This window comes from Vicugna pacos, chromosome 15 (assembly GCF_048564905.1).
Source record: "Vicugna pacos chromosome 15, VicPac4, whole genome shotgun sequence".
NCBI classification, from domain to species: Eukaryota; Metazoa; Chordata; class Mammalia; order Artiodactyla; family Camelidae; genus Vicugna; species Vicugna pacos.
The window spans coordinates 38,212,769-38,228,745 of NC_133001.1; the positions used below are offsets into that span (position 1 = coordinate 38,212,769).

At 42.7% G+C, this 15,977-nt stretch overlaps 1 protein-coding gene across 9 annotated transcripts in view; it reads right to left on the reverse strand.

Annotated features, from left to right (window-relative positions):
* LTBP1 (latent transforming growth factor beta binding protein 1) overlaps positions 1 to 15,977 on the reverse strand; it is a 371,985-nt gene that overhangs the window by 206,860 nt on the left and 149,148 nt on the right. For 5 of the 9 annotated variants that reach the window (XM_072937938.1, XM_072937939.1, XM_072937942.1 and 2 more), the window contains exon 5: positions 5,699 to 5,866. The exons of 1 other annotated variant lie outside the window; for it this stretch is intronic. In XM_072937938.1, the coding sequence (XP_072794039.1) occupies positions 5,699 to 5,866 (168 nt within the window). Of the gene's footprint in view, positions 1 to 5,698; positions 6,079 to 6,156; positions 6,175 to 15,977 lie in introns of those variants that run through there. 3 more of the 9 variants (XM_031684956.2, XM_006197262.4, XM_006197263.4) reach the window with 3 other exon arrangements.

A 15,977-nucleotide genomic window follows, 5' to 3' on the forward strand; every position in this document is an offset into this window, starting at 1 on the left:
CCTATAAAACATTATCTTCAAACCTGAAACCCTGTACCCATTAAACAACTCCCTATTTTCCCTCCTTCCACCAACACCAGCAAACACCCATCTCTTTCTCCAAGAATCTGACTATTCTAGGAATCTCCTAAGAGGAATCACAGTATCTGTCTCCTTGTGACTGGCTTGTTTCACTTAGCATAATACCCTCAAGGTTCACACACTGTATAGCCACATATTTTTAATGTAGCAGAAGGGCAAGGACTTTGTCTATTTTGTTCAGTGCTACATATTCCTGATCCCTAAACCAATCCCTGGCACACAGTAGGTGCTCAGTAAGTTTATGTTAGATGAATAAACGTTCCCAATGCCAGCCTTTTAAAGGCGCTTTGCAGCTTACACAAAGGACATGCTCTGCATTACGACACTCACTCAGTATTAGAAAACACTGGTAAGACTGAATGTATCTGGGAGTGGCTGGACAAGCTCATGAGCATTCTAAGTTGCTCAAATGAAAAGCAATCACTTTCTTTTAGTATTGGATGGCTCATCTTCAAAAGACAAAGCCTGTACAAGGCGTTAAGGGAGAAATACATGCATCAGTTCAAAGAGAACATGTTGCCTCTCACCAGTTTCTGGATGTGCTGGATAAACATCAAGGGATCCAAACAATGACAGGAGGGTGAAAGACAGTGTCAGAAGGAAGTTGCCAGAAAAAAGACGCACTGAGACTCCTGAGCAGTGATGTCAGTTTATTTAATGCCTCACTGAGAGTGAAGTTTCTTCCCTCCCTATGAGGAGAACCCACATAATGAGTGCAGCAGCCTGGACCGCTTCCACCCGCCTCACAACTCTGTCGTCAATTGTTCTGTGACACACACAGCAAGATTCCCAGAGCAGAGCAGCGAGCCAGCCTCACAACAGGTGAAGGCGGCCAGAGGCTGTCATCATCGCCACGGCTGTTCAGAGGCCCGTTCACACTAGTAGGTCACTAGTCTCCTACCTAAAAAACTGAGATGCTGTCCCTCTCTCCTTTCCAAAATGATAAATAGCAATGTCTCCCTTTCCAGAGAACTTTAGTAAGTTCTAAAAGGGTAAAATCCAAATTCCTAGGCTTGAAACTCAAGGTGCTCCACAGCCTTGCCCCAGCCTTGCCCCAGCCTACCTCCTCAGGCTCGTCATCCAGCATGACCATCCTTCATGCTTTCTGCGTTTAAATCCTACCCTCAACGTCCACAAACCCCCTGGGCCTTATTGTCTCCATGTCTCGTTCTAGCAGGTAAATTCCCTCTGCTCCTGTTAACTTTATCTCACCCTTCCCTCTACACGTCTCACCCGTCTTTATTTTGGGACTTGTCACTGTTTCAAGATGCATCACCCCCATCGGCCTACAATCAGGCAATGTGCGTTTACTCAGCTACGATGATGAGCCAACATATTTAGCAGCTGGGAGAATGTGAAGAATTGAACAGGGAAGTCTCAGGCCAGCTCCTCTCTCAAAGAATTCCTCCTCAGCCACAAGTGGCGACCCTGGGACCCTGCTATGAACGGGGGGTATTCCTGTGCACCCCTCACCTCCTCCTCAAAGCATAAGGCAGCTTTATGTTTTTCTTGTCCTGGAAAATTCAGTGCAGTGTTGTCTACATGGTCACTTCATACATGGTCACAGGAGACAACACTGGAGGACAAGAGGTATTTGGACCCTGGGATGAGAAAACCTGTCTTGAAGTCAACTACGATCAAACCACTGAAGCCTTGGTACTCACATCTCAAAACACGACTATTACTCACTTATCTCTCTCAGGGAAAACAAGCATCACATAAAATAACATACAGGACCATAGTTTTTAAACTATCAAATACTTTTGTAATAAGCATTCAGGTGGTGCTAAATGGAACACGAGCCCCTCAGAACTCCTCAGAGAGAGCAGCATACAACCCAAGAGTGTTAGCTTAGCAGTCACGACTGCCTTTCCAGCTCTCTCTCCACAAGTAAGTTATGCCAAGTGACAGTATTATTTTATTTGAAATAGTCTAGTTGTGACAACATAGAATTCCTATGTTCTTCTTATTAGAGGAACTTGTAACTCTGTAAACAGCTTGAATGTCCCAGAAGGTCATCTTCATTATATCCCCATGAAATGTTAAGAATCCATTAAAACAACAATAGTTAACCTGCCGGCCCACCCAGCTAGGGACATGTTTCCATTTTTTAAAAAGACAAAGGAAGGGGAGTGCAAGGAGGCAAAAGTCACAAAGTCACTGTAACTAGAATCTGCTTTACAGAAAATTCCTCTTAGTCTAAATATCTTGTTACATCAGGTCAATCTCACACTCATAAAAAATGAGTTTATCCTAGACTCTCAGAGTACTTCCTGAGGTATCATTCATTCAGGCCTCACTTCTAGAGTCACATCAAGTAGAAGTTATAATTCTGCTTTCTCCCACTGAATACTCAGGAAAAGAGACTGTACACTAATCACCACAAGAAATGCACCTGTCTTCTCACATCTGAACAGCCCACGCTCAAAGTCACCATGGACCAGAAAGATAACACAGAAGCAGCACAAAAGCAAGGAAGGAACCAAGGTCACCCCTGTGCCTGCTACAGAACAGCCCTATAACCACCTGCCTGGTGTGGACGAGCGACCTGGGCCTGGAGAGGATGGAGAGCAAGATGAGCATAATCAAGGGAAGGAGGAAACCAGGATGGGAACCCAGGGCTGCTCAACTCCCAGCTGCTTATTCTGCTATTCCCTCCTGCCATCCCACAAAACCCAACTCCCTCGGGTCCTTCCTTTGCTGGTGCCTCCTGCACATCACTGTCAGATCCCAGAGAGTTAGAGAGGACACAAGGAGACCTGGGCTCTAGTCCCAGCTAACTGCCTTGCTGTGTAATGAAGGCAAACCCACTTAAGCCTGTGTCCCTCAGTTCCCCTGTCTAAAAAAACTGTCACAATAATATCTATTCTCCTTCTTCCAAAAAAAAAAAAAAAGGGGACATCACTATGCAAATGTTAAAAATTATTCTTGCTGTTCTGATCATCAAAGTGGATTATTTAATGAAGGTGCCTTAACTATGAAATCCACGGGGCTTTCCCTGTATTATTTTGACTACGTGGGGCAGGGGTCAGCAAACTTGGCACTGGAGTCAAATTCAGCCCATTGACTGTTTCTATAATGCACCACACCCACTCCCCTACACACCATCTGTGGCTGTTGTCACGACACCACATAGGGTTGAGAACCTGTGACACACACTGTACGGGTTGCAAAGTCTAAAATATTAACTATCTGGTCCTTTAAAGCTTGCCAGTCCCCACTTTTTAGTAACCTTAAAAATCAGAGGCCAAAGAGTTGCTGACAAATTACAATACATTTTGAATTTTCTCAAACTACAATTTTCCATATGATGTATCTTATTTGTCAAAAGATTTAACACATTGTCAACAAATATACACACAGAGAAAGCCAATTAAGAAACCACTTCTTTTAAGTAATAAAATTACATTAAACTGGTAAATCCCAAGAAGAGATCTTCTATACCTAAAAAATGAATTCCTGAAATTCTCTGTATTTCTAGAGAATCACAATGTCTGAAGTGGACAGAATTATCATCTTCAATAAAATGATGATTAAAACTTATCCCTCAGATTATCCAATAGTTTAATTAAAATAAAGAAAAGAAATAGCTCGGGATGTAAGTGAAATATTTCCCATGATTTCCAATGTGAAACAATTCAATACGATGCCTTCTCCCTTTATATTCTTATTATTATTTAATTAAATGACGTGGCCAACCCTTTTGTGGCAGAGTTGAGTTTCGGTTTTGAAATATTTTGGTAAATAATTTTGCTCTGTTTTGTACTTTAAATATGCTATGTGTATCCTGTTCCTACACATCTGCTTAAACGCCAGAGAGGAAAGTGTGCAGCGTGTTTTAACAAGTAGACTTCCTCTGCTTCTCAAAGCCTTCAAATATTTAGTTTCAAAGCGAATATACGGTAAGCCAAAAAATTACCACCCATCCCCATTACTCTGTCATTCCTACTGTAAAGATTTATGAGAAATGCCGAAAGAAAGAGGAGCAGACGTGATTGATGATGATGGAGGAAGAAAAGCAACAAGAGTAAGGAAGGCAATAGAGAAAAGTTAAAAATGAGAAAAAGCCTTTACGCCCATAATAACCTAATTGGGAATTGCTTTTCCCCTTCCTTGCCTATAGCCCTCCAAAAAAGCCACGAAACAATTTCACTTATTACTGACAAAAATTCCTAAGATTTTAGGGATGAGCTGAATTTTAGAGGTCACGAGATATAAGCCATTTATTTTATGGATGAGAAAAAACTAAGGTCCAGAAATATCAACTGTCACACCCTGTGGATTAGTTAGTTAAGCGGTGGGACCAAGACCAGAATCTAGTTTCCCGATCATCAGTTTAACACACTTCCCATTAGACTCAGCTCTCTGCCCTGCTCAAGCATGACGGCACCTAATGGCTGAATTCTTTTAAAAAATATGCCCAAAGTCCCCCATCATAGCCAGGAAATCAACAATACCCTTTTAAGTAGTACCTTTGGGCACAAGTAATTTTTCCTCCCAAGCATAGACTATTAAGGACAGTTCTTTGACCTCAAAAGGAACAGGAATTATAATAAAGCAGTACAATAATCAGAAAGCTAATAAGAACTTCATGCTGCCTGCTTGTATTTTGTCTTGATGGAAATCAGTTTGAAACAGACACCCCTCGCCTCAGACACATGCTCCCAAGACTAAACAGCAATATTCCATAAAAAGACCAGATCTAGCCAGTGTTATTATCTGTCTGACATTTGGGTTATTCTTGTGAGCAACTCATAAAGTAACGTGGGTGTCTGTGATTATTTGAGTACACATGGCAAACCATAATTGGTCAAAAAATAATAAAAGACATTTTTCCGTGACAAAAATACCGTATTGCATGACAACATGGCAGTGTGACAGCATTCAGTGGACCGCAGTACTTTCTCCATTTACAAAGAAGTTAAAAAGAAACAGGGCTTTTTAAAAGTAAAAAGGCTTTTTGCAGTAACTACCATAGTTCATATTTAAATTATGAAAGATTAAAAGCTTTTAAGTGCTGACAGTAATCCACTAGCATATCCTCCCCGACATTCATGTCACATATCAACTTATAATTCAGTTTTTCGATACACGGCAGAAACGTGGCAAAAGATGTCAGTCTGTATCCCTTTCTATATCTAAAATACAGATTCTGACAATTTTTAGAAATCTTTTCAGATCTGGCTATTTGTGAAATAAAAGTTTAAATTTAATCACCACCATCCAAAGTTGCTAACACGAGTCAAATCTAACATAAACTCTACTTATCAATGAGCAGATATAATCTGAAGCTGGTCAGTGCAAGCTGTGCATTAGGGCTCTGAGTTAAAGCCTGTTCCCTTCTGTCCTACTGACATCTCCCCGTCACCACAAGGCTGTGCACATGATAAGCAATAAGGGGCAATGTGCTACTTGCCATTTTCCTCAGAAACCAAAAATCAAGTTAAAAATCATTCCAAAAGCAACGGAAAGGATCTCGTGAGAGCAGCGTACTCGTACTCCTAGACAGAAGCCCATTCAAGCCGAGAGCAGTGTGAATGGAGGGGTGGGCTCTAAATGCTTCGATCTCATAAAACTCTGTCCGGTACGGACAGTTAGGGACCGTGGAGGAACTCACCCACTCGGAAGTTCGTGGCTGTCAGGGTGTCGGCAGCGTGACCATTCTCACTAATGAGAGTGGTGGTGTTCCCCTTCTCACAGCTGTTCTGACAGCTGCCTTTGGTGCAGGTCACCTTACAGATGCTCGGAGTGAAGACCACCTTGATGCGGCCAGTGTGGTTACCCACTAGGAGCGGAGGCAGGGAGAAAAAGAACAACAAACACGTCAGCTTAGTATCCATGAACTCGCCGTGGAAGGTTTAGGAAACAAAAGGAAAAAGAGAAAGGAAAGGAGGGAGAGGGGGAAAGAGAGAGCCCACAGCCCGGCAGGTTTAAGGCAAGAGGGAAGCCTTCAGTGCTCGCTGCTCTGTATCCAGTGGTGTCTCTGAAACAGGAGTAGGAAGCTTAGCAAACAGAACTCTGGGATGCACTCCAAAACCACATTTGAAGTCGAGTCACTGGAGTGGGATTACTAACCACAATGCTGCACTTTATTCACGGGCAGACAAAGAGCAGGACGCAGGGCACGACAGATGAGAGCGCCAGCCCTGACAGGCAGATGTAATGCACAGAGGTTGGCCGTGCACCTAGCGGTGAATAAACTCTTGTGTCCTCGACTTGCATACTTTCCCTGTTCTTCCACTTATTAAGTCACTATTTGCAGCCCGACCCCTGGAAATGTTTTAGGCATGCGGCATGTCTGAAAACATCTGTCTCAAATCTCCTGGCACTCCCAGCTAAAGTGATCAAATCCTGTGACGCAGCTGCGGGAGCCCATTCCTTTTTCACAACTCTGGGGCACACTTTCTCCACATTAAATTTCTGCCACCTTTGTTTTGTTTTACTTTGAACAGGGTCTATCTAAGAAAAAGGGAGGTCAGGTCCCAGGACTAAAGGGTAGCCACCATTCCAGTGCCATCCTGGAGCTCTCCCTGCGGCTCGTCACCAGCCCCAGACACAGGTATTCCTTCCATCCACACGGCCCTCTTTAAAAACCAGGGGCTATCACCTGCTGCACGGCAGGGGCAGCACCTTATCACAAAATGGGCAAGCATCTCCAAGACAGATTCTGGGTGGTAATCCTGGCTCAACCATCGTGTGACTTGGACCTGTCTTTTCACCTTTCCTCCAAAAGCAGAGAAAATCAGAGCTGATGTTTTTCCAGCCAGTTGTAACTTTCAGCATCTCTCAGGGGTCAGCAAGCTATGGCCCCAGGACCACATCTGGCCCACTGCCTGTTTTTTTAAAATAAAGTTTTATTGAGACACAGCCACACACGTTGTCTATGATTGCTTCTGTGCGATGACAACAGAGCTGCACAGAGAAGGGATGGCCTCACCCAGAACTGCCACTTGGGGCCAGGCCCCAATATCAACTCTGGCAAAGTGTGAGACAGAAGCCCTATTTTGACATCCATTTGTGACGTGCACCCAGCCAGGTCCTTCGGCTTCCCAGGAGCCCAGGCAGAAAGCAAAGACGGCAGCGGCAGCAGAGAGAGCGGAAGAGAGAGGATTCATCTCTGAAGCCTCAAGGCTGGTAGGAAGCAGCGCCCTTCCTGCTGCCGCCGCGTTACTGCAGTGACCAAAGGAAAGCTGGCCTTCGGGCCAGCCTGTCCTCCTCCGTCCCCTGCCCAACAGAAGAGATTCTCCTCCTGCCCGCTGCTTTGGTTTGACCAGCAGTGTATTTTCAGAAAATTGTCCAAGAAACCTCTGTAGACCTCAATAAAATCAATCGTGGTCAAATCTGAGCTTGGAAACAAAAACCTTAACCAAAGGAGCCATTAGAATTTCGAGGTTCGAATAGGGCTTCAAAGGTTTTCGGACACAACTTTTATTTGAATTTCTCTAGTAACAGGGAGCTCATTATCTATTAAGATGGCACGTTCTAGTTAAGAGCAGTTCCTAAGAAGTGCTAGTCTTCCCTGAGCTGCAGTATGTCCTCACAGTCAGCTGCACCCGTTAATCCCAGTTCAGCTCCCCACAGCTTCACAATCTAATGCCTCTTCCACACGAGAGCCTTTCAGCTCCTCAAAGACACTGCCACCGAAGCCCAGGAAGCTGAAGTTAGAAGGGACGAGAAGAGATCTGCTTGGGTTGGCCCTCCACTGAAAAGAAGACAATTCTTCTGGAGGAAAAATACCCTCAGCTCTTGTCAAATGTTTTTCCAAGGCTGTTTCTCATTCACCAGTGGTTCTAACACAGAGATCAGGACACACAGTCTGAGGTGGGAAGACAACTTAGTGGCCAACCACGTCTTCCAGCACCTTGCAAGATGGCGTTCCAGGAACTTTTCCTACTAAAAGCCAAACAGTAAATATTTTCGAGCTGTAGGCCTAAAGGATTCTGCTGCAACTATTCAACTCTACTGCAGTGACAGGAAAGCAGACTGTCAAAAAACAGTAAAGTCAGTGAATGAGTGTGGCTATATCCCAATAAAACTTTATTTAAAAAAATTTTTTTTCAAACCAGTGCTCTGAATGCTTTTGGGACATTTAAAATTTTTCTGGGACTATACCTCAGAAATACTAAAAACTACAAAAGAATGCTGATTCTATAATCAGACAAAATTTACCAAGCTTGTTTGTTACTGTGTTTTTTTTTTTTTAACAGTAACAGATTAGCTGACTCTAAGTTGTCAGATCAAGCTTACAAATATCCTGAGAAGACTTTGTGTGTGTAAGTGTGTGGAGCCCAAGGGAAAAAAAAAGAGACAACATTGTCCCACTTCAAAAGAATCTTAAATTCTATTTTTTCTGGCTCTTGGTACAATAATGAAGTTGGAAATCGGGTGCCAACTATTTTGTCTTCTCTGGCATTAGCTCGTGGTACCAGCAGCTGCCATGCAGATGCTCAAACCGTCACCTAAATTATGCTCACTTAGGCGAACGGAGACATCCAAAGAAAGCAAGCACTTAATCATTATTCCCGTTTCACCTCCCAGCTACAGTAGTCACTTTAAAGGCACTTGAGAGTCTCCGGGCCTATTGTTTTTAAAATCTTAGCATGTTTCTTTGCCAGAGAAATTCTTTTTGGCCTGGAATCATCTGGATTTTCAAATGGCACAGACAATTTCATATGACTTAATTCTAATTTTTATAATGTTCACATCTTCTTGGAAGCAGAAGGTAACATTTTATTTCGTATGTCCCCCCTTGTGTTTTACAAGCATTCTGCTTCAAAGTAATCTAATTCTAAAACAGACGCTTGTATTCTCAGAGGGTCGTCTTGTGTCTACAGGAAGCACTTATGTCCTCATTACAATTAATTGTAGTTTCCCATGTCAATCTCAGAATCAGTACTGAAAAACTCAACTGTATGACACTGCATTGTCATGCACAGCTCTAAGAGGACCTCCATAAACAGTAAGTGCATTAGAAAATATTCTCTCCTATGTCCACTCCTTTAAAATTATTCCCACATATCTAGGGTATCATTTAAAAAGTTTAAGTTGTGAGGAGGGTGGCAAGGGACAGACTGGGAGTTCAAAATTTGTAGACACTGACAGGCACAGGTAGAATAGATAAACAAGATTATACCGTATAGCACAGGGATTTGACAACATTGTAAAATCACTATAATTCAATAAAAAAAAGTTAAAAATAAAAAACTTTAAAGTTTAAGTTGTAACTGACTATACTTTTTAAAAAAGAAGAAAATAAGTAAGTATAAAAAATAAAAAGATTTTGTTTTTAAGTACACCAAGATACACTGCTGAGTTTCAACTTCTTCACACGTGACAAACTAAAGACAATACTATTCATCTCTCAAGGGTTCAGTGGGAATTCAGTAACAGTGGCCTATCCTCCAGGGTCCATCTGCTCTTTAAGGGGCATCTTCCTCAAATGCCTTGAATGAATTGATACCCAAGGACCCCTGGAGCCTTGCATAAAGTAGGCAACCCAATAAATGTGGAACAAAGTGACTCAAAGGATGGCTATTCTACCCCACAGAGATCAGGAATGCACAGGATGCTGGAGGTCATTCTGGTTGAACAGCCTGGCTTCTTCACCAGTCTAGAAAGTCACGCCCATGGGTCAAATCAGAGGAAGAAGGTCATCCCTGGCTGATGAAGAATTACGAGTCTTGAGAAGCCAAAGTCAGACCTGTCAGGAGTTCACAGGGTAATTGTTCATATAGCTTTCATGCTAGGTCCCTTTGACCAAAACATGTAATTTTTACATCTCTGTAGGTCAATCAGCCCCAAAAATCTTAAGGAAGCACTTTCAAACTTTGGGTTTTAGAGTCCTTGGCTAGAAACAGATTGCCTGGAGCAACACAGCACCTCCACTGGGCCTCCTTGTCAGTCAAGACACTACGAGTCAACATCCTGTCTGCAGCTTCTACCAGACCCTGCGTGCACGCATACCTCTGGGAGGAGGTGCTGGCACGTGGGCTACAACAAACCACAGATGTTCAGAGCGATGGCAAATGGGATGGAGGTGAAGCCAATACCTTCCCTAAGATAAGCTTTCATTTCTGCTTCCCCATCATTCATGACAGAGCACCATTCAGAAATGTAAACACTGTCCTTGACAAATGGACTTCAGTCGAGAAAAGAGCACAGCTGTCATCTTTCAGTCATTAAACTCGGATGGGACCAAAAGCAAAGGCAGCCAAAGAAGTAAATATAACAATATCAGAGGTCATGAACAAAGAGTCTCTCCTCCGCACTCATCCAGAACGCTGCGACAGCCCAAGAGCGGTCATCCAGCTTCAACAAGGGGGGCCGATGAGCACAGGCACTGTCCTCAGGGAAGGAGACAGAAGCAACCTCTCTGTGGCTCAAAGCCACCACCCTGCCCTGTTGACTGGGGCCTGTTTAATGAGCCTTTGGAGCTCAAACAGTACACAGGTCACGAGGACGAGAAACTGAGCTAACAGCTCATTCTTCCACTCTGCGGTCCACTGCTTGCCCGAAGGCCAAGAATTCTTTGAAGGACAAATTGTAGAAGGATGAAATAATGCCTAGGATGACAGGACTTGACTGTTTAGCTCTCCAGCTTTTTGCCTGACTCCTCCTGGACTATTAAAATAATGGCCATAGAATACTCTGTTCCTCCAGAAAGGAGCTATGTAAATAGAAATCAGTATCAAATCTATTACTTCATCAGATTCCCCCCCGGTCATGGAAAATTCTCCAAGAGGAAAACTCAAGAGATCTCCAGTTCTGCTGTGGGTACCTCCTCAGATAAGAATCTAGGCTTACATTCTAGAGTTTTTCCACAAAGAACTAAGTGAAGAGAGAAGAGAAACATTTGCTACACAGGTGATACAATTTAAAAGGGGGGGGGGGGGAAATCATCTGAGCTTCCTTCTCCTTTTAATTCTCCCGAAACAGTCACTGAAGGAAACCATATCAGTTATTCATTTACCCCAAATACATACAGGATTTCCTTCCATATTTCCTTACATGTAAGGAGACAGACCTTTAGAGAGGCAAAGGAGGAGAGTATATTAAATCATCTAATACAAGAATAAAGTTCTGGATATAATCTGAGTTCCTTGAAGAATCACTTATTTCTCATCAAAAAGCAGGCACTAAACATTTGCCGTGTGTAAAAATGTAAACACCATCCCCCAAATACTTTTTTGGCAGAAATGCAGCAGCTGACTAGTCACACACACTCAAGTATGGCTTCACTTATTATTTCACAGAGAAGAGGCTCTGCAGACATATGCCCACCTACCGAGCTGGACCCAGGGCTGTCCCGCCTGCCTCCCAATGGACGGGTGGTCCCACCTGAGGCCAGTCCCTCCACAGCAATTGATCCCCTTTCTCCCTTGCCCAAAGACTTATTCCCCATTCATTCCCATTGCCGTGCAAACACACTGTCCTGCAAGCCATCTGTCGGGAACACCTCTCCCCTTGCTGTACCCATTCCACAATTGCAGACAGTGCTCTATTTCTCAGCTCTTCTCTCAGCAAAACTACTCCAAAGAGCTGCTCTCCTGGCTCCGCTGCCTCCCCTCCCATCCTCTCTCGAACCTGCCACAGTCAAGCTTTTGCTAACAGCACGTCACCAAAACTGCCCCTGTGAAGGTCACCCCTGGCCTCCACGTTGCCAAATCCAATGGCAATATTTCTTCTTTATTACTTCTTAAACTTTCAGCCTATTTGACACAAAAGAACCACTCTGCTTCGTGATGCACTTTCTTTACCTGGCTTCCAAGGTACTCTGCTCCCTCATGGTTCCCTCCTCCCTTGCTGGCCACCGCTCCTCACAGTCCTGGCCAGGGGAGGCCCCAGACCTCAGTCTTTGTAGCCTTTCCCTTCTACACTGACTTCCCAGATTCTCTCATCCCATTCTAATTATAGGTTTAAATACTCCACAGAACTCTGTATACAAAATGTTTAACTCTAGCCTGGACCCCTCTACCTTGTATATGTGCACATAGGTACTGGAGGGGTGTGTGTGTAACCAAGAATCCAACTGTGGGACTCTGCTAGGTAGATGTCTATGGTCTAAGGGACATCCCAAATAAAACACTCAAAATGGAGCATTGATTTCCTCCTATACCCACCTCCAAACCTGTTCCTCTTCAAGTCTTCCCTGATCTCTGATTCTTCACCTTTTTTTGGTCATCTGAGACTCAACAGCACATGCAAATCCTGTCAACCCTATTTACCAAGTAGACAATTTCTCACCGCCTTCATGGCAAACACTCTGGTGTAATCCACTACCATCTTCTGTCCGGATTATTTCAACAGTCTCCCAGCTGGACGTCCTGCTTCCCGCTTTACCCTGCTACAGCTTTTTCTCCACACAGCATTCAGTGCACCCTTTAATGGATGGCGGTCAGATCAGGGTGCTCCTCCCCTCAGTGGCTTCCCAGCTCAATCAGAATACTCACCGAAAGCCTCACGACAGCCCGCTGGCTCTGCACAAGCTGTGAGCTCCCTGATCTCTCTAACGCCTGCCCCCAACCCACCCACTCTGGCTTCCCTGTCATTCCTCTAATACCAGGCACATTCCTGTCTCAGGGAACTTTCTGTTCCCTCTGCCTAGAATACTCTTCCCCAGATACAGGAGGTGAGGGAGGAAGCAGTCTGTTAAGACTTCCCCCAGAAAGTCGTATTTTCAGGAGGCTTCCTGACTACCTGGCATAAAACTGCAACAACATCCCTCCAACACATTACCTATCCACCATGCTGTATTTTACGTTTCCCATTTATTTATTTTTTTCCAGGGCCAACAATCTGTATTTTATTTATTTTTTTATTGAAGCATACTCTGTTATAATGTGTTAATTTCTGGTGTACAGCATAATGTCCCAATCATACACATACATACATATATTTGTTTTCATATGCTTTTTCATTAAAGGTTATTACAAGATATTTAATATAGTTCCCTGTGCTATACAGAGAATTACGGTTTTCATCTATTTTTATATATAGTAGTTAGTATTTGCAAATTTCGAACTCCCAAATTTATCCCTTCTCACCCCCTTTCCCCTCAGTAACCAAAAGATTGTTTACTATGTCTGAGAGTCTGTTTCTGTTCTGTAGACGAGTTCGTTAGTGCCTTTTTTCTTTTTTTTAGATTGTACATATTAGTGATACCATACAGTATTTTTTTTCCCCTCTTTCTGGCTTACTTCACTTAGAAAGACAATCTCCAGGTCCATCCATGTTGCTGCAAATGGCACTGTTTTGTTCCTTTTTGTGGCTGAGTAGTATTCCATTGTACAAATATACCACAACTTCTTTATCCAGTCATCTGTCAATGGACATTTAGGTTGTTTCCATGTCTTGGCTATTGTATATAGTGCTGCTGCTATGAACATTGGGGTATATGTATCTTTTCGAATTAAGAGTTCCCTCCAGATATATGCCCAGGAATGGGATTGCTGGATCATATACTAAGTCTATTTTTAGTTTTTTGAGGAATCGTCATACTATTTTCCATAATGGTTGCATCAAACTACATTCCCACCAATAGCATTTCCCACTTATTATAAATACACTTCACAGAGTTAGCGTTTGATTACCGTCATGAAAACAGACTCCACAAGGGCAGGGATGTGTCTGGTCACTACTACATATTCAACATGTGTCTCATAATAAGTGCTCAAGAAATTTCAAATAAATAAGTGAATAAACTTCACTGACAGGGAACTAAAGAAAGAATATTTATCTAAGGGGTAACTGTCAGCCATGTTTGAAAAAATAAAGAATACTTCTGTGAAACCTTTAGCCTCAAACCATTTATTTTACGTTATATTTGTCAGAGAGAACTTTTTCAGTCATAAAAGTTTCAGATCAAGGGAAAGCACAAGTTGTTACTCAGGAAACCCTACCATCATTACAAAACAGTTTTCCCAAAATCATTAAAACATTACCAAAAAGTGGCCAATGAAATAAAGTAAAAATTTTCAATTAAACATGTGAATGAGAGAATGACTGAATAAACAGGAAAGAGAAATTTCTCAAGCACTTTTTCAAAAGAAAAACAGACAATTATTTGCTCCCCAAATTTCACAACATATTATGCAAAAATCAGTGACACATAATGGAAACTTCCACTAATTTTATAAATAAAATTTATGATGACATCTAAGGAGTTTAGTTTTTAAATCTATTTCTGATTTACTTTGTATTCACTCCCTTTGTTAGGCAAAGAACAAGGAGGAAATTAAAAACACTACTACCCAGATTCTTCGAGTCTGATGTGAATTGACATTAAGCCACAAAATCCACCCAAAAAGAGAAATACATTTTGATTCCCAGCTCAGTGAGATTGGCAGAGGGACTAACCGCAGGTCCAGCAACAAATGTGGTAGATTTCATCCCAAATTTCCACTTATTTTAGGAGGTGGGTCTTATTTCCATTTCACTCATTTAATCTTTGGTTTAGCTTGACTTGAGATTTAACGACTAAGATTTTCACCTAGAATCACACCTTTTCTCAACTCCAACCTTGCCCTGTCAGCCAGATTCCACTGTCCGCAGCAGGACTTTAAAAAGCACACCTTGAGACTATCAGACTGTTTTCATCTTTCCTTTTTCTCCTTGGAGTTTTTCCTCTTAAAATACCAAACCTATGTTCCCTTCTCTAGAAATATAATTAAAGGTCCTATTTTTATCCCTGGAACATAATCAAATATATTTGAAGATATAATACATTTTATAGTCAATAGAAGCTAAATTTTACCCAACAAGTAGTTTACTCACCCAGCAGGCTCTGACCCAGTATTTGGGAAAAGAAAATACTGTTGGTAATAAAAGTAGAGAACTAGCAAAACAAACCAATGGCTCGCTGACATTTTCATTTTCTGACCTTTTTTCTAAAATATTTTTCTTTAACATCATAGACCCTGAGGGGATTCAATGGACCAGGCATTCTTCAGTTTACAGATGAGCAACACCCTGGAAAGCTCAGGACAGGCTGTGGACTTTAGTCCAAGGAAAGAGGTGACAACAACGTAACTGGACGAGGTACACGCCTCAGTCCTGCTGGCCATTGTCCCATGGTGTCTTCTTCAACATGACTTTAAAAACTCCCCTGTCTAGAACATGTGGACATCTCTCCTCTGCTCCTAATCCTGAATACCAGAGAACCATCCCATCCAGAATGGACAGTGGTGCCTGAAATGCTGGTGATGGAGTTGAAGAAATACAACCCCAAGAAGACAAGACTTAAGTTCTTAACTTGAAAAGTAGTAATGAATAATGGGAGGGTACTGGAGGGGCGCAATAGACCCATTTTCTCAGTTCTGAATTGAGAAAGTAATTCATTGCCTCGACCTAGAATCCCGACCATCATGGGAACCACACTTGGGGAGGGTTAGATGAATTTGCCCAGGGACTTTTAGAGGAGTTTTTTTTGGCATCCAGGTTCAAGCTGAGTAACATACTCATCTCCCAAGGGATAAATACCATGGAAGGGATGCATTTTGTTTTTCATGTGAAATGTCTCCACTTCCCTCAAAGAACCTATGTCAGCCTTCACAGCAGCACAGCTCTAGATCCCACACTGTGGCCAGGGCTGTGGAGGAGGCTTCAGAGCAGCTGACAGGAGGACCACTGTCTCTGAATCAAGAGAACAAGCTGCCGGGCAGTAACACCTACCTGCCCTCCACCGCTCACCCGCGTTCAGTCTGGCTAGTTTGCCTGCTCCTTACAGAAACAGTGGGCTAGATATGCTTCGCGTGACTCAAATTTTCTGTCCCTTAATTTTAGAACAGAATTAGGTTTTATTTATCCCCACATTTGTTGTTTTTCCAAAGAGAAGTAAATGGAGGCATTTGTTATCGGCCTATCACTCACCATTCCATAAATAACATCAGTTTGTACAT